We start from the raw sequence: 25,774 nt of genomic DNA on the forward strand, positions 1-25,774 counted from the left end.
AACTCATAACATTGCTACCCTGTATTAATCTGCAGGTAGCTAAGGTTAACCAACGAGGTTCAATGTTAGCTTGGTAGCTAACATTAGGCTATAACTAGCAATGCAATTGGCTCTGAGATACGAATGATATTACTATACAAATCATACACGTAAGGTTAGCTAGCGAGCCATCCAGCTAACTTTAGCTAGCTAGCTAACAGTACGCTTTAACTTGCAATGGAAATGACTTTCTAACAAAATTAGAAATGTATAATATCTGACAATCTAGCTAGCTAGAATATTTTACCCGTATACATGGATGAAGGCTTCTCCCTCTCGGTTGCCCTTAGTTTGAAGATGTGATCCGGAAACGGGTGTTTTATACAACAGCCTTCTGTTTGTTCTCTTTTCGACACTCCGCATATTTGCAATCAAACACCTGAATTTTCTCCTTCCCCTTAGCTATCATACTCTGCTTCCACCGGGCATTCCACAGATTTCAAAACTCTGTCCTCCAGAAAATGGAGCGCATTAACAACACTTTTGCAATTCTTTGGAATATCTTAAAAAAAATAAACACTAAAAAGGATTACCTACACATTCTGTGCATCCCTTGGCATGTCCAGCCCATTATCTCAGCCAATCATGGCTAGCAGTAAGGTTCCTGTCTTTTTCCGTGGAATAACCAACTAGGCTTGTAAATGGCATACAAGTTTGTTATTAAGGCACATGAAAGTTGACATGTTTCCGAAGGCATTTCTGCCAAAAACCGAATTTTGATTGAGAAGAATGTATGTTTAAATGCCTCTCCTGTGAAGTAGGGAGGCATGACATACTCCTAGTATTCTGAAACAAGTCACATTTGCCCGCACCAACACGTTATCACCTTTGCCCAGTATAATATTAAAACTTGTCCATTAGCAGGACCTTCCTGTTGTAGGCTTTTCACTATAGGCATACTCTAACTTTCATTTTACTTAAATGAAAAAGGTCTCCTTTTTTGCAATCAAGTTGCCCAAGGCCTCTCTCTCCCTCTCCCCCTCTCTCCGCTGCAGGACAGTAGCCCAAGGCCTCTCTCCCTCTCCCCCTCTCTCCGCTGCAGAACAGTAGCCCAAGGCCTCTCTCTCCCTCTCCCCCTCTCTCCGCTGCAGAACAGTAGCCTAGGTCTCTCTCTCCCCTCCCCCTCTCTCCGCTGCAGAACAGTAGCCCAAGGCCTCTCTCTCCCTCTCCCATCTCTCTGCTGCAGAACAGTAGCCCAGGTCTCTCTCTCCCCCTCCCCCTCTCTCCGCTGCAGAACAGTAGCCCAAGGCCTCTCTCTCCCCCTCCGCTGCAGAACAGTAGCCCAAGGCCTCTCTCTCCCCCTCCACTGCAGAACAGTAGCCCAAGGCCTCTCTCTCCCCCTCTCTCCGCTGCAGAACAGTAGCCCAAGGCCTCTCTCCCTCTTCCCCTCTCTCCGCTGCAGAACAGTAGCCCAAGGCCTCTCTCTCCCTCTCCCCCTCTCTCCGCTGCAGAACAGTAGCCCAAGGCCTCTCTCTCCCTCTCCCCCTCTCTCCGCTGCAGAACAGTAGCCCAAGGCCTCCCTCTCCCCCACTCTCCGCTGCAGAACAGTAGCCCAAAGCCTCCCTCTCCCCCACTCTCCGCTGCAGAACAGTAGCCCAAGGCCTCCCTCTCCCCCACTCTCCGCTGCAGAACAGTAGCCCAAGGCCTCTCTCTCCCCCTCTCTCCGCTGCAGAACAGTAGCCCAAGGCCTCCCTCTCCCCCACTCTCCGCTGCAGAACAGTAGCCCAAGGCCTCTCTCTCCCTCTCCCCCTCTCTCCGCTGCAGGACAGTAGCCCAAGGCCTCTCTCCCTCTCTCCGCTGCAGAACAGTAGCCCAAGGCCTCTCTCTCCCTCTCCCCCACTCTCCGCTGCAGAACAGTAGCCCAAGGCCTCTCTCTCCCTCTCCCCCTCTCTCCGCTGCAGAACAGTAGCCCAAGGCCTCTCTCTCCCTCTCCCCCTCTCTCCGCTGCAGAACAGTAGCCCAAGGCCTCCCTCTCCCCCACTCTCCGCTGCAGAACAGTAGCCCAAGGCCTCTCTCTCCTTCTCCCCCTCTCTCCGCTGCAGAACAGTAGCCCAAGGCCTCTCTCTCCCTCTCCCCCTCTCTCCGCTGCAGAACAGTAGCCCAAGGCCTCTCTCTCCCTCTACCCCTCTCTCCGCTGCAGAACAGTAGCCCAAGGCCTCTCACTCCCTCTCCCCCTCTCTCCGCTACAGAACAGTAGCCCAGGCCTCTCTCTCCCTCTCCCCCTCTCTCCGCTGCAGAACAGTAGCCCAAGGCCTCTCTCCGCTGCAGAACAGTAGCCCAAGGCCTCCCTCTCCCTCTCCCCGTCTCTCCGCTGCAGCATTCACATAAGGCAGCGCGCAAGGAGTTAGAGTGGTTCTGAAGCACAAAATCGGGATGTGTGATATGCAGCCCCGGAAAATTTGTCGGGACACAATTTGTCGGCATTTAATTGGCCAAAAGCCGGCAATTACCGTCTAACAGAAACCCTGGTGTGGTGTGTGTGTGTGCGTGTTCAGGAGGTATCTATTTAAAATGCAGAGCCCCTTCAGTTCACACAGTCATCCTAATTGGTGGGCAGGCTCAGACTGGAGAGTTGCCTCTCCTCCTGTTAAGTTAAGAGCAATTTCCTCCCTCCTTTCCCCTCTCTCCTTTTCTCCCCTCAGTGGAGGGATATGTTTGAGAGAAGCCCCTGGATGTGCGAGCAGGATTTATACAGGCTAAAGCTGAGGGGATTTGAGGGTCAGGGAACCAACCTTTCTCTTCCCTCTCTGACCCCTTCTAAGGCCGTCCATAGGAGAGTCTTCAACTCACTGACCGACCCTCACTGCCAATCTTCAAACACAACTGAAATCCTGAAGGACAACAGAAAGAGAGCGAGAGGTTCAGACATCTGCATACTCTGAGGGAGTGGCGGGGTCACTGTTGTCACTGCATGTACTTCTAAGATGCTATAGTTAGGGCATACAACATGGTGTATAACAGAGTTTCTCATACTACCGTCTACTCTTAATGACGGGGAATGGCGATGAAACTGAATCTATGGCATTGGATGATGTAGGACTGAGAACATGTTGAAAGAGGATGGTTTGTGCTTGTGTGTCTATGTCCACATGCAGGAGAAGAAGCTGAGAAAAGTTTCTGAGAGCCAATTATCCCACTTCCTTTGATATCCTAGATAGTTTTACTCTAACACGTTGACAGGGGTGGGAGAGAGAGATAGCAGTACTCTAACATGTTGTAGGGGTCAGAGGGTTAGAGGTACTCTAACATGTTAGAGGGTTAGAGGTACTCTAACATGTTAGAGGGTTAGCAGTGCTCTAACATGTTGTAGGGGTGAGAGGGTTAGCAGTACTCTAACATGTTGTAGTGGTGAGAGGGTTAGCAGTGCTCTAACATGTTGTAGTGGTGAGAGGGTTAGCAGTGCTCTAACATGTTGTAGGTGTGAGAGGGTTAGCAGTGCTCTAACATGTTGTAGGGGTGAGAGGGTTAGCAGTACTCTAACATGTTGTAGGGGTGAGAGGGTTAGCAGTGCTCTAACATGTTGTAGTGGTGAGAGGGTTAGCAGTGCTCTAACATGTTGTAGTGGTGAGAGGGTTAGCAGTGCTCTAACATGTTGTAGTGGTGAGAGGGTTAGCAGTGCTCTAACATGTTGTAGGTGTGAGAGGGTTAGCAGTGCTCTAACATGTTGTAGGGGTGAGAGGGTTAGCAGTGCTCTAACATGTTGTAGTGGTGAGAGGGTTAGCAGTGCTCTAACATGTTGTAGGGGTGAGAGGGTTAGCAGTGCTCTAACATGTTGTAGTGGTTAGAGGTACTCTAACATGTTGTAGTGGTGAGAGGGTTAGCAGTGCTCTAACATGTTGTAGGGGTGAGAGGGTTAGCAGTGCTCTAACATGTTGTAGTGGTTAGAGGTACTCTAACATGTTGTAGTGGTGAGAGGGTTAGCAGTGCTCTAACATGTTGTAGTGGTGAGAGGGTTAGCAGTGCTCTAACATGTTGTAGGTGTGAGAGGGTTAGCAGTGCTCTAACATGTTGTAGGTGTGAGAGGGTTAGCAGTGCTCTAACATGTTGTAGGGGTGAGAGGGTTAGCAGTACTCTAACATGTTGTAGGGGTGAGAGGGTTAGCAGTGCTCTAACATGTTGTAGTGGTGAGAGGGTTAGCAGTGCTCTAACATGTTGTAGGTGTGAGAGGGTTAGCAGTGCTCTAACATGTTGTAGGGGTGAGAGGGTTAGCAGTGCTCTAACATGTTGTAGGGGTGAGAGAGTTAGAGGTACTCTAACATGTTGTAGGGGTGAGAGGGTTAGCAGTGCTCTGACATGTTGTAGGTGTGAGAGGGTTAGCAGTGCTCTAACATGTTGTAGGGGTGAGAGGGTTAGAGGTACTCTAACATGTTGTAGGTGTGAGAGGGTTAGTAGTACTCTAACATGTTGTAGGGGTCAGAGGGTTAGAGGTACTCTAACATGTTGTAGGGGTGAGAGGGTTAGAGGTACTCTAACATGTTGTAGTGGTGAGAGGGTTAGCAGTGCTCTAACATGTTGTAGGTGTGAGAGGGTTAGCAGTGCTCTAACATGTTGTAGGGGTGAGAGGGTTAGCAGTGCTCTAACATGTTGTAGGGGTGAGAGAGTTAGAGGTACTCTAACATGTTGTAGGGGTGAGAGGGTTAGCAGTGCTCTGACATGTTGTAGGTGTGAGAGGGTTAGCAGTGCTCTAACATGTTGTAGGGGTGAGAGGGTTAGAGGTACTCTAACATGTTGTAGGTGTGAGAGGGTTAGTAGTACTCTAACATGTTGTAGGGGTCAGAGGGTTAGAGGTACTCTAACATGTTGTAGGGGTGAGAGGGTTAGAGGTACTCTAACATGTTGTAGGGGTGAGAGGGTTAGCAGTATTCTAACATGTTGTAGGGGTGAGAGGGTTAGCAGTATTCTAACATGTTGTAGGGGTGAGAGGGTTAGCAGTGCTCTAACATGTTGTAGGGGTGAGAGGGTTAGAGGTACTCTAACATGTTGTAGGGGTGAGAGGGTTAGCAGTATTCTAACATGTTGTAGGTGTGAGAGGGTTAGCGGTACTCTAACATGTTGTAGGGGTGAGAGGGTTAGCGGTACTCTAACATGTTGTAGGGGTGAGAGGGTTAGAGGTACTCTAACATGTTAGAGGGTTAGAGGTACTCTAACATGTTATAGGGGTGAGAGCGTTAGAGGTACTCTAACATGTTGTAGGGGTTAGAGGTACTCTAACATGTTGTAGTGGTGAGAGGGTTAGCAGTGCTCTAACATGTTGTAGGGGTGAGAGGGTTAGAGGTACTCTAACATGTTAGAGGGTTAGAGGTACTCTAACATGTTGTAGGGGAGAGAGGGTTAGCAGTACTCTAACATGTTGTAGGGGAGAGAGGGTTAGCAGTGCTCTAACATGTTGTAGGGGAGAGAGGGTTAGAGGTACTCTAACATGTTGTAGGGGTCAGAGGGTTAGAGGTACTCTAACATGTTGTAGGGGTGAGAGGGTTAGAAGTACTCTAACATGTTGTAGGGGTCAGAGGGTTAGAGGTACTCTAACATGTTGTAGGGGTGAGAAGGTTAGAGGTACTCTAACATGTTGTTGGGGTGAGAGGGTTAGCAGTGCTCTAACATGTTGTAGGGGAGAGAGGGTTAGAGGTACTCTAACATGTTGTAGGGGTGAGAGGGTTAGAGGTACTCTAACATGTTGTAGGGGTCAGAGGGTTAGAGGTACTCTAACGTGTTGTAGGGGAGAGAGGGTTAGCAGTACTCTAACATGTTGTAGGGGTGAGAGGGTTAGAGGCACTCTAACATGTTGTAGGGGTCAGAGGGTTAGAGGTACTCTAACATGTTGTAGGGGTTAGAGGTACTCTAACATGTTGTAGTGGTGAGAGGGTTAGCAGTACTCTAACATGTTGTAGGGGTGAGAGGGTTAGAGGCACTCTAACATGTTGTAGGGGTCAGAGGGTTAGAGGTACTCTAACATGTTGTAGGGGTGAGAGGGTTAGCAGTATTCTAACATGTTGTAGCGGTGAGAGGGTTAGCAGTATTCTAACATGTTGTAGGGGTGAGAGGGTTAGCGGTACTCTAACATGTTGTAGGGGTGAGAGGGTTAGAGGTACTCTAACATGTTGTAGGGGTGAGAGGGTTAGAGGTACTCTAACATGTTGTAGGGGTGAGAGGGTTAGCGGTATTCTAACATGTTGTAGGGGTGAGAGGGTTAGCGGTACTCTGACATGTTGTAGGGGTCAGAGGGTTAGCGGTACTCTAACATGTTGTAGGGGTGAGAGGGTTAGAGGTACTCTAACATGTTGTAGGGGTGAGAGGGTTAGAGGTGCTCTAACATGTTGTAGGGGTGAGAGGGTTAGCAGTGCTCTAACATGTTGTAGGGGTGAGAGGGTTAGCAGTACTCTAACATGTTGTAGGGGTGAGAGGGTTAGAGGTACTCTAACATGTTGTAGGGGTCAGAGGGTTAGAGGTACTCTAACATGTTGTAGGGGTGAGAGGGTTAGAGGTACTCTAACATGTTGTAGGGGTGAGAGGGTTAGAGGTACTCTAACATGTTGTAGGGGTGAGAGGGTTAGCGGTACTCTGACATGTTGTAGGGGTCAGAGGGTTAGCAGTACTCTAACATGTTGTAGGGGTGAGAGGGTTAGAGATACTCTAACATGTTGTAGGGGTGAGAGGGTTAGCAGTGCTCTAACATGTTGTAGGGGTGAGAGGGTTAGCAGTACTCTAACATGTTGTAGGGGTGAGAGGGTTAGAGGTACTCTAACATGTTGTAGGGGTCAGAGGGTTAGAGGTACTCTAACATGTTGTAGGGGTCAGAGGGTTAGAGGTACTCTAACATGTTGTAGGGGTGAGAGGGTTAGCAGTGCTCTGACATGTTGTAGGGGTGAGAGGGTTAGCAGTACTCTAACATGTTGTAGGGGTGAGAGGGTTAGCGGTGCTCTAACATGTTGTAGGGGTGAGAGGGTTAGCAGTGCTCTAACATGTTGTAGGGGTGAGAGGGTTAGAGGTACTCTAACATGTTGTAGGGGTGAGAGGGTTAGAGGTACTCTAACATGTTGTAGGGGTGAGAGCGTTAGAGGTACTCTAACATGTTGTAGGGGTTAGAGGTACTCTAACATGTTGTAGTGGTGAGAGGGTTAGCAGTGCTCTAACATGTTGTAGGGGTGAGAGGGTTAGCAGTGCTCTAACATGTTGTAGGTGTGAGAGGGTTAGCAGTGCTCTAACATGTTGTAGGGGAGAGAGGGTTAGCAGTGCTCTAACATGTTGTAGGGGTGAGAGGGTTAGAGGTACTCTAACATGTTGTAGGGGTGAGAGGGTTAGCAGTGCTCTAACATGTTGTAGGGGAGAGAGGGTTAGCAGTGCTCTAACATGTTGTAGGGGTGAGAGGGTTAGAGGTACTCTAACATGTTGTAGGGGTGAGAGGGTTAGAGGTACTCTAACATGTTATAGGGGTGAGAGCGTTAGAGGTACTCTAACATGTTGTAGGGGTTAGAGGTACTCTAACATGTTGTAGTGGTGAGAGGGTTAGCAGTGCTCTAACATGTTGTAGGGGTGAGAGGGTTAGCAGTACTCTAACATGTTGTAGGGGTGAGAGGGTTAGCAGTGCTCTAACATGTTGTAGTGGTTAGAGGTACTCTAACATGTTGTAGTGGTGAGAGGGTTAGCAGTGCTCTAACATGTTGTAGGGGTGAGAGGGTTAGCAGTGCTCTAACATGTTGTAGTGGTTAGAGGTACTCTAACATGTTGTAGGGGTGAGAGGGTTAGCAGTGCTCTAACATGTTGTAGGGGAGAGAGGGTTAGCAGTGCTCTAACATGTTGTAGTGGTGAGAGGGTTAGCAGTGCTCTAACATGTTGTAGGGGTGAGAGGGTTAGCAGTGCTCTAACATGTTGTAGGGGTGAGAGGGTTAGCAGTGCTCTAACATGTTGTAGGGGTGAGAGGGTTAGCAGTGCTCTAACATGTTGTAGGGGTGAGAGGGTTAGCAGTGCTCTAACATGTTGTAGGGGTGAGAGGGTTAGCAGTGCTCTAACATGTTGTAGGGGTGAGAGGGTTAGCAGTGCTCTAACATGTTGTAGGGGTGAGAGGGTTAGCAGTGCTCTAACATGTTGTAGGGGTGAGAGGGTTAGCAGTGCTCTAACATGTTGTAGGGGTGAGAGGGTTAGCAGTGCTCTAACATGTTGTAGGGGTGAGAGGGTTAGCAGTGCTCTAACATGTTGTAGGGGTGAGAGGGTTAGCAGTGCTCTAACATGTTGTAGGGGTGAGATGGTTAGAGGTACTCTAACATGTTGTAGGGGTCAGAGGGTTAGAGGTACTCTAACATGTTGTAGGGGTGAGAGGGTTAGAGGTACTCTAACATGTTGTAGGGGTGAGAGGGTTAGAGGTACTCTAACATGTTGTAGGGGTGAGTATTTGTTTCTGGGGACACTTATTTAGGTGTATTACTGGTTAGGGCCTGTAGATCAGGAGTGCAGCAGGGATCAATAGAGATTAGAGATGCTCAGGGGAGCTGCTCTCCTCCACTCCCCCCACTGGGGTTCTGTCTTCCTGGCTGCGCCGCCTCCTAATGAGCTCAAACATTTCTGGGTTTGGATGGCTGCCAGCTCAAAACACCACTGCAGATTCTCCCTCCACCCCTCTCTTAGCCACAGCTCTCTGGAGAGAATCTAAGAGTTCCCATTTAAATGAGCTTCTGAAAAATGATACTGTTCATAAGTCTAATTTCACCTTTTTCCTGACTACCTCCCAAGGCTGGTACCAACTGATTTAAATGTTTTATTTTCCAGAGTTGGGGGCGAGGCATTGGGGGCGATGGACGTTGATGAGCTGGCAATCTGCAGTGTCAACCTCCTTACCCCTGTCCCTTTGCCCCGGTCGTTCAGTCCGTTCAACTGTAGAATCAATTTAATTAAAACAGGACATCCCAAGGCTTTGAGGTCACAGGGCCGGACTGTCTGACCTTTGATCCCTGAGAGTCCTTCCTGAACCAACCCTGACCTCTCCTACTACACTATATATACAAAAGTATGTGGACACCCCTTCAAATGAGTGGATTTGGCTATTTCAGCCACACCCGTTGCTGACAGGTGTGTACAATGGAGCACCCAGCAATGCAATCTCCATAGACAAACATTGGCAGTAGAATGGCCCATACTGAAGAGCACAGTGACTTTCAATGTGGCACCCTCATAGGATGCCACCTTTCCAACAAGTCAGTTCATCAAATTCTTGCCATGCTAGAGCTGCTCCGGTCAACTGTAAGTGCTGTTTTTGTGAAGTGGAAACGTCTAGGAGCAACAACGGCTCAGCCGCAAAGTGGTAGGCTACACAAGCTCACAGAATGGGACCGTCAAGTGTCGAAACGAGTAGCACGTAAAAATTGTCTGTCCTTGGTTGCAACACTCACTACTGATTTCCAAAATGTCTCTGGAAGCAACGTCAGCACAATAACTGTTTGTCGGGAGCTTCATGAATTGGGTTTCCGTGGCCGAGCAGCCGCACACAAGCCTAAGATCACCATGCGCAATGCCAAGCGTCGGCTGGAGTGGTGTAAAGCTCACCACCATTGGACTCTGGAGCAGTGGAACAAGTTCTTTGGTGTGATGAATCACACTTCACCATGTCATATACAAAAAATGATCTCCTTCCTCGACGGGGATCAATGAACTTTACTCTTTTTGGCTTCGGTCCACCGTCTAAACAAACTTTAAGCTTTTGACCCTCGCTATTGCGGCCCGGTCGATGTGGATGGGGGCATGCTCCCTCTTCTGTCTCCTGTAGTCCGCGATCAGCTCCTTAGTTTTTGGGATGTTGAGGGAGAGTTATTTTCCTGGCACCACTCTGCCAGGGCTCTAACCTCCTACCTGTCGGATGTCTCATTGTTGGCGACCGCTGTCGTGTCGTCAGCAAACTTGATGATTGAGTTGACACAGCTTTGACACATGACGTGTCAAAGCTGTTCCACACAAACACATCACAATGACCTTGTCATGTAATGGAACATGACTGTCTGCTGGAGAAGTGACATGTTATCTGTGTTCTGGCATTTGCAGCCGTGACACAGACATCTCCATTTGTCAGATTCAACGGACACATTTCAGAGCTAGAATATATTATTTAGTTCCCTCAAACTCAACTCTGGACCGCGAAGCCAGTTCCACTGCTTTTTTGTCATTGTTCCCCTCTAATCAGGGACTGACTTAGACCTGGGACACCAGGTGGGTGCAAGTAGAACAGAATGCCAGCAGGTGCCGGACCTCATAGGGTCAGAGTTGAATACCCCTGCTTTAGTTCATATCCTAAGCAGCCTTCCACGGATGTTGACAGGAAGGCTGCAGATGCCAGAACACAGACAACACTGTCTCCAATGGTCTAGTTACATTCTGGTGGCTTAAGCCTGGACAGTTCACTAGACAGACAAAAGGACTGCCATTTCAGACTGTCTCACTCTGCTCTCCTAACAGCATTGTTAGACTGTTATTTGGGAAGCGAGAGTTATGTGGATGTGTTAGTGGCATTGGGGAACGGAGTCTCTCATCTTGTCAATGAGTTCATTATGCATATGAGGAGAGGATAATTAAAAACACCCCTGAGTCAAACGAGTCCCTCTCTCTCCCCCTCCCTGCCTGCCTGCCTCCCTTTTGCTTAGCGCTCCATGTTAAGATGCTCTTCAATAACAGTATTCCCACTGACGTCCTTGCCTTCTGTGGGTCCTTCCAACCCACCATAGGCGCCCACAGCCTGCCTGTCCCCTTCTGTTACGCTTTTCCCACAGCTCCTCTCCAACATATTACCAATGTTAATTGAAAAAGGGCCCCTCCCCCTTCATGCCCACAGCGCCTGACGAGGTAGAGGCATTTAGTTGAGTTTCTTTCTTCTCCTTTTTAATGCATTCTGTCTGATCATTAAAGTGGGGCAGCACACAGCAGGGTGCGTTCCTCCCTAGTCCCTACTCCCCCCTGTTAGAAGAGGTTTGCTCAGAGAGAGAAGCAGTACACTTCATGTTAATTAGCCCTCTCATTGAGAGAGATAAAATGTGAGAGACTGGATAAAACCATAGGAAGAGAAATACTAGAATGGACTAAACATTGACTTGAATTGGAATGTCCATTCTAGTCATTTCTAATTCTATGATGAAAACAGCTGTACAGGGTCTCCTCTGCTTGCCCTGTCTCTCACTACCATAGCTGAAGTCTCTGCCTGCCATGTCTCTGTCACTACCATAGCTGAAGTCTCTGCCTGCCATGTCTCTGTCACTACCATGGCTGAAGTCTCTGCCTAAGTCTCTGCCTGCCATGTCTCTGTCACTACCATAGCTGAAGTCTCTGCCTGCCCTGTCTCTGACACTACCATAGCTGAAGTCGGCCTGCCCTGTCTCTGACACTACCATAGCTGAAGTCGGCCTGCCCTGTCTCTGACACTACCATAGCTGAAGTCGGCCTGCCCTGTCTCTGACACTACCATAGCTGAAGTCGGCCTGCCCTGTCTCTGACACTACCATAGCTGAAGTCGGCCTGCCCTGTCTCTGACACTACCATAGCTGAAGTCGGCCTGCCCTGTCTCTGACACTACCATAGCTGAAGTCGGCCTGCCCTGTCTCTGACACTACCATAGCTGAAGTCTCTGCCTGCCCTGTCTCTGACACTACCATAGCTGAAGTCTCTGCCTACCATGTCTCTGACACTCCATAGCTGAAGTCTCTGCCTGCCATGTCTCTGGCACTACCATAGCTGAAGTCTCTGCCTGCCATGTCTCTGTCACTACCATAGCTGAAGTGCTTTAGCAGCGATTGCTTAAGATTCGGCAACAAACTGCAAAAACATTCCCTATGGACACCGTGTCCTCATTGTAATCATCTGACGTGTTCTGTTTTTGACCCTCCCCATGGCTCTCAGAACAGCCTCAATTCGTCGGGGCATGGACTACAAGGTGTCGAAAGCATTCTACATGGATGCTGGCCCATGTTGACTCCAATGCTTCCCACAGTTGTCAAATTGGCTGGATGTCATTTGGGTGGTGGACCATTTTATGACATTTTTTTACCCATTTTTATACCCACTTTTGTGGTATCAAATTTGTAGTTAGTCTTGTGTCATCGCTGCAACTCCCGTACGTACTCGGGAGAGGCGAAGGTCGAGAGCCGTGCATCCTCCGAAACACAACCAAGCCGCACTGCTTCTTGACACAATGCCCGATTAACCCGGAAGCCAGCCGCACCAATGTGTTGGAGGAAACACTGTACACCTGGCGACCTTGTCAGCGTGCACTGTGCCTGGCCTGCCACAGGAGTTGCTAGTGCGCGATGGGACAAGGTCATCCCCGCTGGCCAAACCCTCCTCTAACCCGGAAAACGCTGTGCGCCGCCCCATGGGTCTCCCGATCGTGGCCGGCTGCGACAGAGCCTGGACTCGAACCCAGAATCTCGGTGGACCATTATTGATACACACGGGAAACTGTTGAGTGTGATATAAACAGCAGCGTTGCAGTTCTTGACACAAACCAGTGTGCCTGGCACCTACTACCATACCCTGTTCAAAGGCACTTCAATATTTTGTCTTGCTCACCTACACAATCCGTGTCTCAAGGCTTGAAAATCTTTTTTTAACCCGTCTCCTCCCCTTCATCCACACGGAGCGCCAAGTCTGGGACCTAAAGGTTCCTGAACAACTTCTACCGCAAAGCCATAAGACAGCTGAACAGTTAGTTAAATGGCTACCCTGACTTTCTGCTTTTCACCCCCTACCTACATTTGAAGTCGGAAGTTTACATACACCTTAGCCAAATACATTTAAGCTCAGTTATTCACAATTCCTGACATTTAATCCAAGTAAAAATTCCCTGTTTAGGTCAGTTAGGATCACCACTATATTTTAAGCATGTGAAATGTCAGAATAATATTAAAGAGAATGATTTATTTCAGGTTTATTTTTTTCATCACATTCCTAGTGGGTCAGAAGTTTACATACACTCAATTAGTATTTGGTAGCATTGCCTTTTAAATTGTTTAACTTGGGTCAAACGTTTCGGGTAGCCTTCCACAAGCTTCCCATAATACGTTGGGTGAATTTTGGCCCATTCCTCCTGAAAGAGCTGGTGTAACTGAGTCAGGTTTGTAGGCCTCCTTGCTTGCACACGCTTTTTCAGTTCTGCCCACAAATTTTCTATGGGACTGAGGTCAGGCTTTGTGATGGCCACTGTGGCTTTGTGATGGCCATTCCAACACCTTTACTTTTGTTGTCCTTAAGCCATTTTGCCACAACTTTGGAAGTATGCTTGGGGTCATTGTCCATTTGAAAGACCCATTTGCGACCAAGCTTTTACTTCCTGACTGATGTCTTGAGATGTTGCTTCAATATATCCACATCATTTTCCTGCCTCATGATGCCATCTATTTTGTGATGTGCACCAGTCCCCCCTGCAGCAAAGCACCCCCACAACATGATGCTGCCACCCCCGTGCTTCACGATTGGGATGGTGTTCTTCGGCTTTGCTACAGCCTCCCCCTTTTTCCTCTGAACATAATGATGGTCATTATGGCCAAACAGTTCTATTTTTGTTTCATCAGACCAGAGGACATTTCTCCAAAAAGTATGATCTTTGTCCCCATGTGCAGTTGCAAACCGTAGTCTGGCTTTTTTTATGGCGATTTTGGAGCAGTGGCTTCTTCCTTGCTGAGCAGCCTTTCAGGTTATGTCGATATAGGACTCGTTTTACTGTGGATATAGATACTTTTGTACCTGTTTCCTCCAGCGTCTTCACAAGGTCCTTTGCTGTTGTTCTGGGATTGATTTGCACTTTTCGCACCAAAGTACGTTCATTTCTAGGAGACAGAACGCGTCTACTTCCTTAGCGGTATGACGGCTGCGTGGTCCCATGGTGTTTATGCTTGCGTACTATTGAATGTGGTACGTTCAGGCATTTGGAAATTGCTCCCAAGGATGAACCAGACTTGTGGAGGTCTGCAATTTTTTTTGAGGTCTTGGCTGATTTCTTTTGATTTAACCATGATGTCAAGCAAAGAGGCACTGAGTTTGAAGGTAGGCCTTGAAATACATCCACAGGTACACCTCCAATTGACTCAAATGATGTCAATTAGCCTATCAGAAGCTTCTAAAGCAATGACATCATTTTCTGGATTTTTCTGTTTACCTCTATTTGCTCCAGAGTTTAAAGGCACTGTCAACTTCGTGTAATTCAACTCCTGACCCACAGTTTAAAGGCACTGTCAACTTCGTGTAATTCAACTTCTGACCCACTGGAATTGTGATACAGTGAATTATAAGTGAAATAATCTGTCTGTAAACAATTGTTAGAAATGTACTTGTGTCATTTACAAAGTAGATGTCCTCACCGACTTGCCAAAACTATAGTTTGTTTACACAACATTTGTGGAGTGGTTGAAAACAAGTTTTAATGACTCCAACCTAAGTGTATGTAAACTTCTGACTTCAACTGTACTTGTACATACCTCAATCAATCACCCCAATACACTGACTCGGTACTGGTAGTCCTACCGGTAGTCCTTGTATATACCCTTGCTGTTTTATTGTGTTACTATTTTATTTTTGTCTATTTGTTAATTTTCATACTTAACTGCATTGTTGGGAAAGTGTAGGCCAAGTGAAGCCTTTGTCTCGTGTCTAGGTGATCAGCAGGGAACTGACCTAACAATGTCCTTTCCTTCACAGTGAGTTGAATTCCAAGCTACAAGACACTCTGGAGCAAATAGAGGTACGGAGGAGATTTTTTACCCTTGTTTATTATTTTTCTTTTAATAAGAGAGGAAATCCACTCTACCTTTTAGTGTTAGGCTTTTATTAAGACCGTTGAGAACCAGATGGGGATATAGAGACACAGGAGCATGGCTACAGACAGGGATTGAACCATGGTCTCCGGTGCTTGTTAGCTGCACATAGGTTTACTAACTATTTCTATTGGTTAAGAACACTGCGATTTATCGTATATTTCAAAGGTTGTTTGATACTAACCATATTAAATATGAACACCACCTTCCTTGTAATTGTTTAAAAGCCTCCAGTTAAAAGAGAGAGTGTTTTTTCTTGACATTGACAGTTTTCTGTTTTTCCTGCTACATATTAACATATTTAAAAAGCCATTCCCACATCCACATTTGGGGAGGTTCATTACCTGGATGCCATGGGAATGTGTGACACCACCACCACAGAAAGCGGTGTCTTGGTCTCTAAACTGATCCGCTGTGTGGCTCTGCTGGTCGAATGGTGGATGGTGGGTACTGCTGGAGAGATGTAATTGGGAGGTGGCCAGTGTGGCGTGAAGCCCTTCCTGCTAGCTTCAGTGAATCTGCAACACGTTTTCTCATCATGCTCTTAAATCCTGCTTTCTCTACCAAAAAGCTTAGGTGTCTATGGAAATGCAATGCTGAAATCTGAATGCAGCAATTTGTATGTTCATGTGCATACATATTCATTATGAAAGTATTTGGTAGGGAAAAAATTATAAAACTTACAGTATTTTCATATAAAATTCATAACATTTGTAGAATGTACTGTACTTTGCTTTCTGAAATAAAACTGCCATAGTGTGATATCTCTTCGACGCACAATTTCTATGCTTTCCATTCTTAGCCAGAACTACAGTAACTCCATCTTCTGCTGTAAACAAAATGTTGTCTAATTCGACGCCCTCCCTGCCACCCTGTTTAAAAAAAGAAAAGATAAACATGTTTTTCTCCCCAATATCGTGGTATCCAATTGTCTCATCGCTGCAACTCCCGTACGGACTCGGGAGAGGCGAAGGTCGAGAGCCGTGCGTCCTCTGAAACACAACCCAACCAAGCCGCACTGCTTCTTGACACAATGCCCACACCTGGCGACCGTGTCAGCGTGCGCTGCGCCCGGGCCCGCCACAGGAGTCGCTAGTGCACGATAGGACAAGTACATCCCTGCCGGCCAAACCTTCCCCTAACCCGGACGGCGCTGGGCCATTTGTGCACCGCTCCATGGGTCTCCTGGTTGCGACAGAGCCTGGACTCAAACCCAGAATCTCGATGCAGTGCCTTAGACCACTGCCCCACTCGGGAGGCCCCCTGCCACTGTATTTCTCTCACGCAGCAGCTCTGTTTAATGTTAATGGTGGTGCTCCTTTGACCTTGGGGAGGCTGAGTGTGTATCTCTTGTCCCCTCCAGCAACCTGGCTCTCCCTTGCTCTATATAGTGAATAGTGTGCCATTTGGCACTCAGACTTTAAAGACAGCAGCCTCAGCCCTCCATTATTGCAGCTGTTGCTAATTCTCTTGGCCCTAGGAGTTGATTCATGACCGTATCCCTCCTCCATCCCCTCCTTCCCCTCTACCCACCCAACAGGAGCAGCTGGATGTGGCCTTGTCTAAAACCTGCAAGCACTTTGACGTCTCCCACTACACCAGAGTTCAGCTGGCGTACACCCTCCTGGAAAAGACCCAGGTGAGAGACCTCTAGCAACAGATCTCTGCTCTGTCGGCTTCCTTACTGATCCTTTTGTCATCCATTCCCCCCCTTTTCTCCCTCTTCCTTCTGTATCGTTCTTGATCTCTCTTTTTCTGTCTTTCTCTCTACCTACCTGTCTGACCTTACGTCTCTCCCTCTGATGTGGTGAGATGATTCATTCCTGGGTTGACGCCCGTTTTGGTATCCCCCTTTCCTCCCCCTTCCCTCTGTTGTGCGCCCTTCTTCTCCCCCCATCTCTCTCCTTCTCTCTCCCCACACACACGCTCTTTCACCACACACACGCTCGAGCGAGATGGGGAAACATCCCCCATTTCCATGGGATTGATTTTGGGATGACGGAAGCACACAATCACGTAGACAGTTTGCGACAAGCTGTCACCATCACAAAGATTGATTGTATTGCTTTGTTCAGGGGACTGTCAGGAGTAAGAGCTGCCACCAAAAAACAACCCTGGAGATGTGGCAGTGTATTGTGGTGTCAAATGATGTCTGTCAGCCTCAGTGTCCATCTGTCGCTGGAGAGTGAGAGAGAGCGCTTTGGGTATCTGTGTTTTTTTGTGGATGCTTGTTTTTCTGTGTTGTGTGTGTGAACTTTCATTAAAGAGTGGGTTGGTGTGTTATATGGGTGTCTGTATTTTTTACACGTGTGTGTCAGTGTAACTCTGTACTGAGATGGATGGTGTGTGAGGGCTGAGATGAGTCAGCTGTTATCAACTGTCAGTTTCTCGCACACACTCACACCCCACTTCACCGCGAAAATGAGCCAGACATCACCAGAAAAGCTTCCACCGCTTCCTTCCAGGCAAATTCATCACTTTTACTCACTAAGGCAGGAGGCTCACAGAGATGTGTGTCTGTGTGAGTGAAGACAAGCACTGCAGATCTCTCTGAATATTCCTGTCTGACAAACTCTGGCAAAGTATGCGGTTTGTCGAACAAATCTATATGTCTAGGCAGGTAGCCTAGTGGTTGAGTGTTGGGCCAGTAACCTAAAGGTCGCTGGTCTGAATCCCCAAGCCTACTAGGTGAAACATCTGTTGATGTTCCCTTGAGAAAGACACTTAACCCCAATTGCTCCTTTAAGTTGCTCTGGATAAGAGCGTCTGCTAAATGACTAAAATGTCATGTAAATGTCTATCAACTTTTCAATTAATTGTACTAACATTTTGTATCCACGTTCGCCAGACTCCGGCTGCATATTTTCCTCCATTTTCTTCAAATCTGAAAATGTTGTGAAGCCACACCCATTTTTTGAATATATGCATTATGGGCCTTAAAAGCAGGGAAATAGTGTCCACTGCTTGTATACTTCCTATTTTGACGAATGTAGTACGACATCCGGGAACTTTTGGCATACTAACTCTATCCATACTATGACCAATAAGCATACTAACTATATCCATACTATGACCAATAAGCATACTAACTATATCCATACTATGACCAATAAACATACTAACTCTATCCATACTATGACCAATAAGCATACTAACTATATCCATACTATGACCTATAAGCATACTAACTATATCCATACTATGACCAATAAACATACTAACTCTATCCATACTATGACCAATAAGCATACTAACTCTATCCATACTATGACCTATAAGCATACTAACTCTATCCATACTATGACCAATAAACATACTAACTCTATCCATACTATGACCAATAAGCATACTAACTCTATCCATACTATGACCAATAAGCATACTAACTATATCCATACTATGACCAATAAGCATACTAACTCTATCCATACTATGACCAATAAACATACTAACTCTATCCATACTATGACCAATAAGCATACTAACTCTATCCATACTATGACCAATAAACATACTAACTATATCCATACTATGACTAATAAGCATACTATCTATATCCATACTATGACCAATAAGCATACTAACTATATCCATACTATGACCAATAAGCATACTAACTATATCCATACTATGACCAATAAGCATACTAACTCTATCCATACTATGACCAATAAGCATACTATCTATATCCATACTATGACCAATAAGCATACTAACTATATCCATACTATGACCAATAAGCATACTATCTATATCCATACTATGACCAATAAGCATACTAACTATATCCATACTATGACCAATAAGCATACTAACTATATCCATACTATGACCAATAAGCATACTATCTATATCCATACTATGACCAATAAGCATACTAACTATATCCATACTATGACCAATAAGCATACTAACTATATCCATACTATGACCAATAAGCATACTAACTATATCCATACTATGACCAATAAGCATACTATCTATATCCATACTATGACCAATAAGCATACTAACTATATCCATACTATGACCAATAAGCATACTAACTATATCCATACTATGACCAATAAGCATACTACATACTCAATTTATGTCACAAATAGTATAGTTAGAATAAGTATTCTAACACAGCTATAGAGATTATCTTGTAACAAGTCGTTAGTTTACCTGGTAGACAAACAGGTAAATAGCTTTTATGCCCATAACGTGCCCTGTATATTTCTCCTATTGACGGAGCTACTCGTGTAGGAAACAAAAAACATGCTGACGTGACGATTAGCGTATCTGTTTGATTGACATCATCAGCTATGAGACGAGAGTGGCCCTTGGCTCCAGAGACTGCGTCATCAGGAGCTTTTTGGCAGTAGGCTATCTACAATCACAATGGTTGTATTCTCCACAATGATAAAAGCCAGCAATGTAGTAGTGAGTGTAGTGCATGCTCTCAAACTCAAATACCCATTGTTGACTGGCTCAAGGCCCTTTCACTCTTTGTTTGGGCGCATGACACACACACACTACACTCACAATGTTCACTGTATCTATGTAGACAGCAGATTGCTGACCTTCAGGCCCTGGTCTAAAGTATAGGGCTCTGGTCAGGAGTAGTGCACTACAAATCAAATTGCATTAGTCACATACACATGGTTAGCAGATGTTAATGCGAGTGTAGTGAAATGCTTGTGTTTCTAGTTCGATTGTGCAGTAATATCTAACAAGTAATCTAACAATTCCTCAACAACTACCTAATGGAAACAAATCTAAAGGGGTGAATGAGAATATGTACATGTAAGTATATGGATGAGCAATGGCCGAGCGGCATAGGCAAGATGCAGTAGATGGTATAAAATACAGTATATACATGTTATATGAGTAATGAAAGATATATAAACATTATTAAAGTGCCATTATTTAGAGTGGCATTGTATAAAGTGACTAGTGATCAATTTATTAAAGTGGCCAGTTATTGGGTCTCAATGTAGGCAGCGGCCTCTCTGAGTTAGTAATTGCTGTTTAGCAGTCTGATGGCCTTGAGATAGAAGCTGTTTTTCAGTCTCTTGGTCCCAGCTTTGATGCACCTGTGCTGACCTTGTCTTCTGGATGGTAGCGGTGTGAACAGGCAGTGGCTCAGGTGGCCTTCCTGTGACATCTGGTGCTGTAGGTGTCCTGGAGGGCAGGTAGTTTGCCCCCGGTGATGCGTTGTGCAGACCTCACCACCCTCTGGAGAGCCTTGGGGTTGAGGGCGGTGCAGTTGCCGTACCAGGCTGTGATACATTCCGACAGGATGCTCTCGATTGTGCATCTGTAAAGGTTTGTCAAGGTTTTTGCGCCGCCTTCACCACACTGTCTGTGTGGGTGGACCATTTCAGTTTGTCTGTGATGTGTATGCCGAGGAACTTAAAACTTTCCACCTTCTCCCCTGCTGTCCCTTCGATGTGGATAGGGGGGCGGCTCCCTCTGCTGTTTCCTGAAGTCTGCGATCATCTCCTTTGTTTTGTTGACGTAGAGTGAGAGGTTGTTTTCCTGACACCACACTCCGAGTGCCCTCACCTCCTCCCTGTAGGCTGTCTCGTCGTTGTTGGTAATCCAAGCCCACTACTGTTGTGTTGTCTGCAAACTTGATGATTGAGCTGGAGGCGTGCATGGCCACGCAGTCGTGGGTGAACATGCACCCTTGTGGGGCCCCAGTGCTGAGGGTCAACAAAGTGATGTTATTTCCTACCATCACCACCTGGGAGTGGCCCGTCGCAAGGTCCAGGACCCAAAACCTGGACCCATACAAATCAGCTGGGCTTGACAATCTGGACCCCCTATTTCTGAAACTGTCCGCCGCCATTGTCGCACCCCCTATTACCAGCCTGTTCAACCTCTCCTTCGTATCATCTGAGATCCCCAAGGATTGGAAAGCTGCCGCGGTCATCCCCCTCTTCAAAGGGGGAGACACCCTGGACCCAAACTGTTACAGACCTATATCCATCCTGCCCTGCCTATCTAAGGTCTTCAAAAGCCAAGTCAACAAACAGATCACTGACCATCTCGAATCCCACCGTACCTTCTTCGCTGTGCAATCCGGTTTCCGAGCCGGTCACGGGTGCACCTCAGCTACGCTCAAGGTACTAAACGATATCATAACCGCCATCGATAAAAGACAGTACTGTGCAGCCGTCTTCATCGACCTGGCCAAGGCTTTCGACTGTCAATCACCATATTCTTATCGGCAGACTCAGTAGCCTCGGTTTTTCTAACGACTGCCTTGCCTGGTTCACCAACTACTTTGCAGACAGAGTTCAGTGTGTCAAATCAGAGGGCATGTTGTCCGGTCCTCTGGCAGTCTCTATGGGGGTGCCACAGGGTTCAATTCTCGGGCCGACTCTTTTCTCTGTATATATCAATGATGTTGCTCTTGCTGCTGGCGATTCCCTGATCCACCTCTACGCAGACGACACCATTCTGTATACTTCTGGCCCTTCTTTGGACACTGTGCTATCTAACCTCCAAACAAGCTTCAATGCCATACAACACTCCTTCCGTGGCCTCCAACTGCTCTTAAACGCTAGCAAAGCCAAATGCATGCTTTTCAACCGTTCGCTGCCTGCACCCGCACGCCCGACTAGCATCACCACCCTGGACGGTTCCGAACTAGAATATGTGGACATCTATAAGTACCTAGGTGTCTTTCTAGACTGCAAACTCTCCTTCCAGACTCATATCAAACATCTCCAATCCAAAATCAAATCTAGATTCGGCTTTCTATTTCGCAACAAAGCCTCCTTCACTCACGCCGCCAAACTTACCCTAGTAAAACTGACTATCCTACCGATGCTCGACTTCGGCGATGTCACCTACAAAATAGCTTCCAATACTCTACTCAGCAAACTGGATGCAGTTTATCACAGTGCCATCCGTTTTGTTACTAAAGCACCTTATACGACCCACCACTGCGACCTGTATGCCCTAGTCGGCTGGCCCTCGCTACATGTTCGTCGTCAGACCCACTGGCTCCAGGTCATCTACAAGGCTATGCTAGGTAAAGTGCCGCCTTATCTCAGTTCACTGGTCACGATGGCTACACCCACCCGTAGCACGCGCTCCAGCAGGTGTATCTCACTGATCATCCCTAAAGCCAAAACCTCATTTGGCCGCTTTTCCTTCCAGTTCTCTGCTGCCTGCGACTGGAACGAATTGCAAAAATCTCTGAAGTTGGAGACTTTTATCTCCCTCAACAACTTTAAACATCTGCTATCCGAGCAGCTAACCGATCGCTGCAGCTGTACATAGTCCATCGGTATATAGCCCACCCAATTTACCTACCTCACCCCCATACTGTTTTTATTTATTTACTTTTCTGCTCTTTTGCACACCAGTATCTCTACTTGCACATGATCATCTGATGATTTATCACTCCAGTGTTAATCTGCTAAATTGTAATTATTCGATTTATTGCCTACCTCCTCATGCCTTTTGCACACATTGTATATAGATTCTCTTTTTTTCTACCATGTTATTGACTTGTTTATTGTTTAATCCATGTGTAACTCTGTGTTGTTGTCTGTTCACACTGCTTTATCTTGGCCAGGTCGCAGTTGCAAATGAGAACTTGTTCTCAACTAGCCTACCTGGTTAAATAAAGGTGAAATAAAAAATAAATAAAAAAATTGCACAGGGCGGGTTTGAGACCCATGGCCTCCAGCTTGATGATGAGCTTGGATGGTACTATGGTGTTGAATGCTGAGCTGTAGTCAATTCTTACATAGGTATTCCTTTTGTCCAGATGGGATAGGGCAGTGTGATGGCGATTGCGTCGTCTGTGGACCTGTTGGCGGTATGCAAACTGAAATGGGTCTAGGGTGCCCGGTAAGTTGGAGGTGATATGATCCTTGACTAGTCTCTCAAAGCACTTCATGATGACAGACGTGAGTGCTACGGAGCGGTAGTCATTTCTATCAATTATCTTTGCCTTTGTTACAGGAACAATGGTAGCCATCTTGAAGCATGTGGGGACAGCAGACTGGGATAGGGAGAGATTGGTTATGTCCGTAAACACAGCATCCAGCTGGTCTGTGCATGCTCTGAGGACGCGGCTAGAGATACCATCTGGGCCAGCAGCCTTGTGAGGGTTAACGCGTTTAAATGATTTACCTACGTTGGCCATAGAGAGGGGATGAGGGGGCGCGGTCCTTGTTAGCGGGCTGCAATGGTGGCACTGTATTATCTTCAAAGCGGGCAAAGAAGGTGTTTAAGTTTGTCTGGAAGCGTGACGTCGGTGTCCGTGACGTGATGTTTTCTTTTTGTAGTCCGTGATTTCTTGTAGACCCTGCCACATGCGTCTCATGTCTGAGCCATTGAATTGTGACTCCACCTTGTCTCTGTACTGGCATTTTGCTTGTTTGATTGCCTTGCGAAGGGAATAACGACACTATTTATGTTCAGTCATATTCCCAGACCTCTTTCCATGGTTAATTCTGTTGGATCGCACTTTCATTTTTGCGCGAATGCCGCCATCCATCCACGGTTTCTGGTTAGGGTAGGTTTTAATAGTCACAGTGGGTACAACATCTCCAATGCACTTCTTTATAAACGCACTCACCGAGTTAGCGTATAGGTCGATGTTGTTCTGATGCTGACCGGAACATATTAAGTCCACGTGATCAAAACAATCTTGAAGCGTGGCTTCCGATTGGTCGGACCAGCATTGAATAGTTGTCGTCACTGTTACATCCTGTTTGAGTTTCTGCCTATAACACGGTAGGAGCAAGATGGCGTCGTGGTCGGATTTGCTGAAGGGAGGGCGGGGGAGGGCTTTGTATGCATCGCGGAAGTTAGAGTAGCAGTGGTCAAGGGTATTGCGCATAGCGCAATCAATATGCTGATAGAATTTAGGTAGCCTTGTTCTCAAATTTGCTTTGTTAAAATCCCCAGCTACAATAAATGGAGCCTCAGGATATATTGTTTCCAGTTTGCATATAGTCCAGTGACGTTCCTTGGTGGCCGTCTTGGTGTCTGCTTGAGGGGGAATGTACACAGCTGTGACTATAACTGACGAGAATTCTCTTGGTTGGTAAAATGGCCGGCATTTGATTGTAAGGAATTCTAGGTTGGGTGAGCAGAAGGACTTGAGTTCCTGTATGTTGTTATGATTACACCATAAGTCGTTAATCATGAAGCATACACCTCCTCCCTTCCTCTTCCCAGAGAGGTGTTTATCTCTGTTGGTGCGATGCATGGAGAAGCCCGGTGGCTGAACCGATTCCGACAACTTATCTCGAGAGAGCCATGTTTCCGTGAAACAGAGAATGTTACAATCTATGATGTCTCTCTGGAAGGCAACCCTTGCTCGAATTTCATCAAAATCTGTTCTCTCTGCTAACGCACAGCAAGCGGTAGCATGTACATATTACCTCAATTACCTCGACACCGTTGCACCCTCACATTGACTCTGTACCAGTACCCCCTGTATATAGCCCCGCTATTGTTATTTACTGCTGCTCTTTAATTATTTGTTATTCTTATTTCAAATTTTTGGGGGGTATTTTCTTAACTGCATTGTTGGTTAAGGGCTTCTAAGTAAGCATTTCACTGTAAGGTCTACTACACCTGTTGTATTTGGCGCATGTGACAAATTTGATTTGAAAGACCTGTTATTAGTAGCGCAAGTCACAGCTCAAATGGCTCTTGCAGCACTTCATTTAGAAATGACCTCGCAACTCAAGTAGGCCATTGGCAATGGCTGCATATCAACTGCAATTTCTGTAATCAGAGATTTTTTTTCACAACTGTTGATGTCGTGCGGCGCGCTTTATATCCATCGCAAATCATTTGAAAGATGCATATTCCCGCTTACTAACGTAACAGCATTGTTGCGTTAAGTAGGTCTATTTGTAAAAAATTATCCCTTTATGATGATTATTGGAACCTGTTAGTAGTAGTTTTGTGGTAACTGCACTGTGATTTGAATTGTGTGGAGTTTTTTTTTCTTAACGTTAATGATTGAATTTCGTTAGGTCATGGACATCTCCAACTGCACTGTCAACAGGTCTTACGACGCTATCCGTCCCTCGTAATAATCTGGGTCCCTGTGTCTCCTCTCTCCATAGACGGCCATGGACCAGCTCCACATGCACTTCACCCAGGCTATCCACAACACTGTGTTCCAGGTGGTTCTAGGATACGTGGAGCTCTGTGCTGGCAACGCCGACACCAAGTTTCAGAAGATGCAGTACAAAGACCTCTGCACGGTAAGGATGCTAGCGAGCTACCTTCTCCTGTCGCCAACCAAGACCTTACCTAGGGTTTGTGTCTTAGCAAGGCCAACCGTGACCTTACCTAGGGTTTGTGTCTTAGCAAGGCCAACAGTGACCTTACCTAGGGTTTGTGTCTTAGCAAGGCCAACCAAGACCTTACCTAGGGTTTGTGTCCGCTTAGCAAGGCCAACCGTGACCTTACCTAGGGTTTGTGTCTTCTTAGCATGGCCAACCTAGGCTTTAAGTGTTATGTTTTGTGTAGGGCCAGGAGTTTTTGATCACCATGTGTCTACCTGGCCAGGCTATGATTGGGGCCAGCGTTTGTCCTGTTCTTGTCCCATTAACACACAGAAAGGATATCCTCGTTTGACATTCAGGGGATCAGGAAGAAAACATCTGTCTCTATTATGTAGGTGACCATTAATACTGTATCTTTAATGAGCCATCTGTCTGGTACAATGTCTGGTAAAGTAAAAAAAGACAGCTTTAATCTGTGGTAGAGTACAGACTTGGAGAAGATCTTATAAGCTTGGCTAGATGCCCACTGAGGAATGACTATATATTTAGTTGTTTATTAAAGAGCTTAAAGGATTAGGCCACACCGGTAGAAATCCCTGCTACTCTGTTAACTTGATAAACACTCAGACAGACACACGACTCCCTGAATGCTCATATTGTTCTCTAGCCAAGCAGAAAATGCCCTTCTGTCTTCATGAG

The 25,774-nt window shown here is 46.5% G+C and overlaps 1 protein-coding gene across 2 annotated transcripts in view; it reads left to right on the forward strand.

The window, feature by feature from the left end:
• vps50 (VPS50 EARP/GARPII complex subunit) overlaps positions 1–25,774 on the forward strand; it is a 258,036-nt gene that overhangs the window by 57,827 nt on the left and 174,435 nt on the right. For both annotated transcript variants that reach the window (XM_055893594.1, XM_055893595.1), the window contains exons 10-12: positions 14,701–14,743; positions 16,357–16,455; positions 24,911–25,051. In XM_055893594.1, the coding sequence (XP_055749569.1) occupies positions 14,701–14,743; positions 16,357–16,455; positions 24,911–25,051 (283 nt within the window). The remainder of the gene's footprint in view (positions 1–14,700; positions 14,744–16,356; positions 16,456–24,910; positions 25,052–25,774) is intronic.

Source organism: Salvelinus fontinalis, chromosome 32, assembly GCF_029448725.1.
Source record: "Salvelinus fontinalis isolate EN_2023a chromosome 32, ASM2944872v1, whole genome shotgun sequence".
Taxonomy (NCBI): Eukaryota; Metazoa; Chordata; class Actinopteri; order Salmoniformes; family Salmonidae; genus Salvelinus; species Salvelinus fontinalis.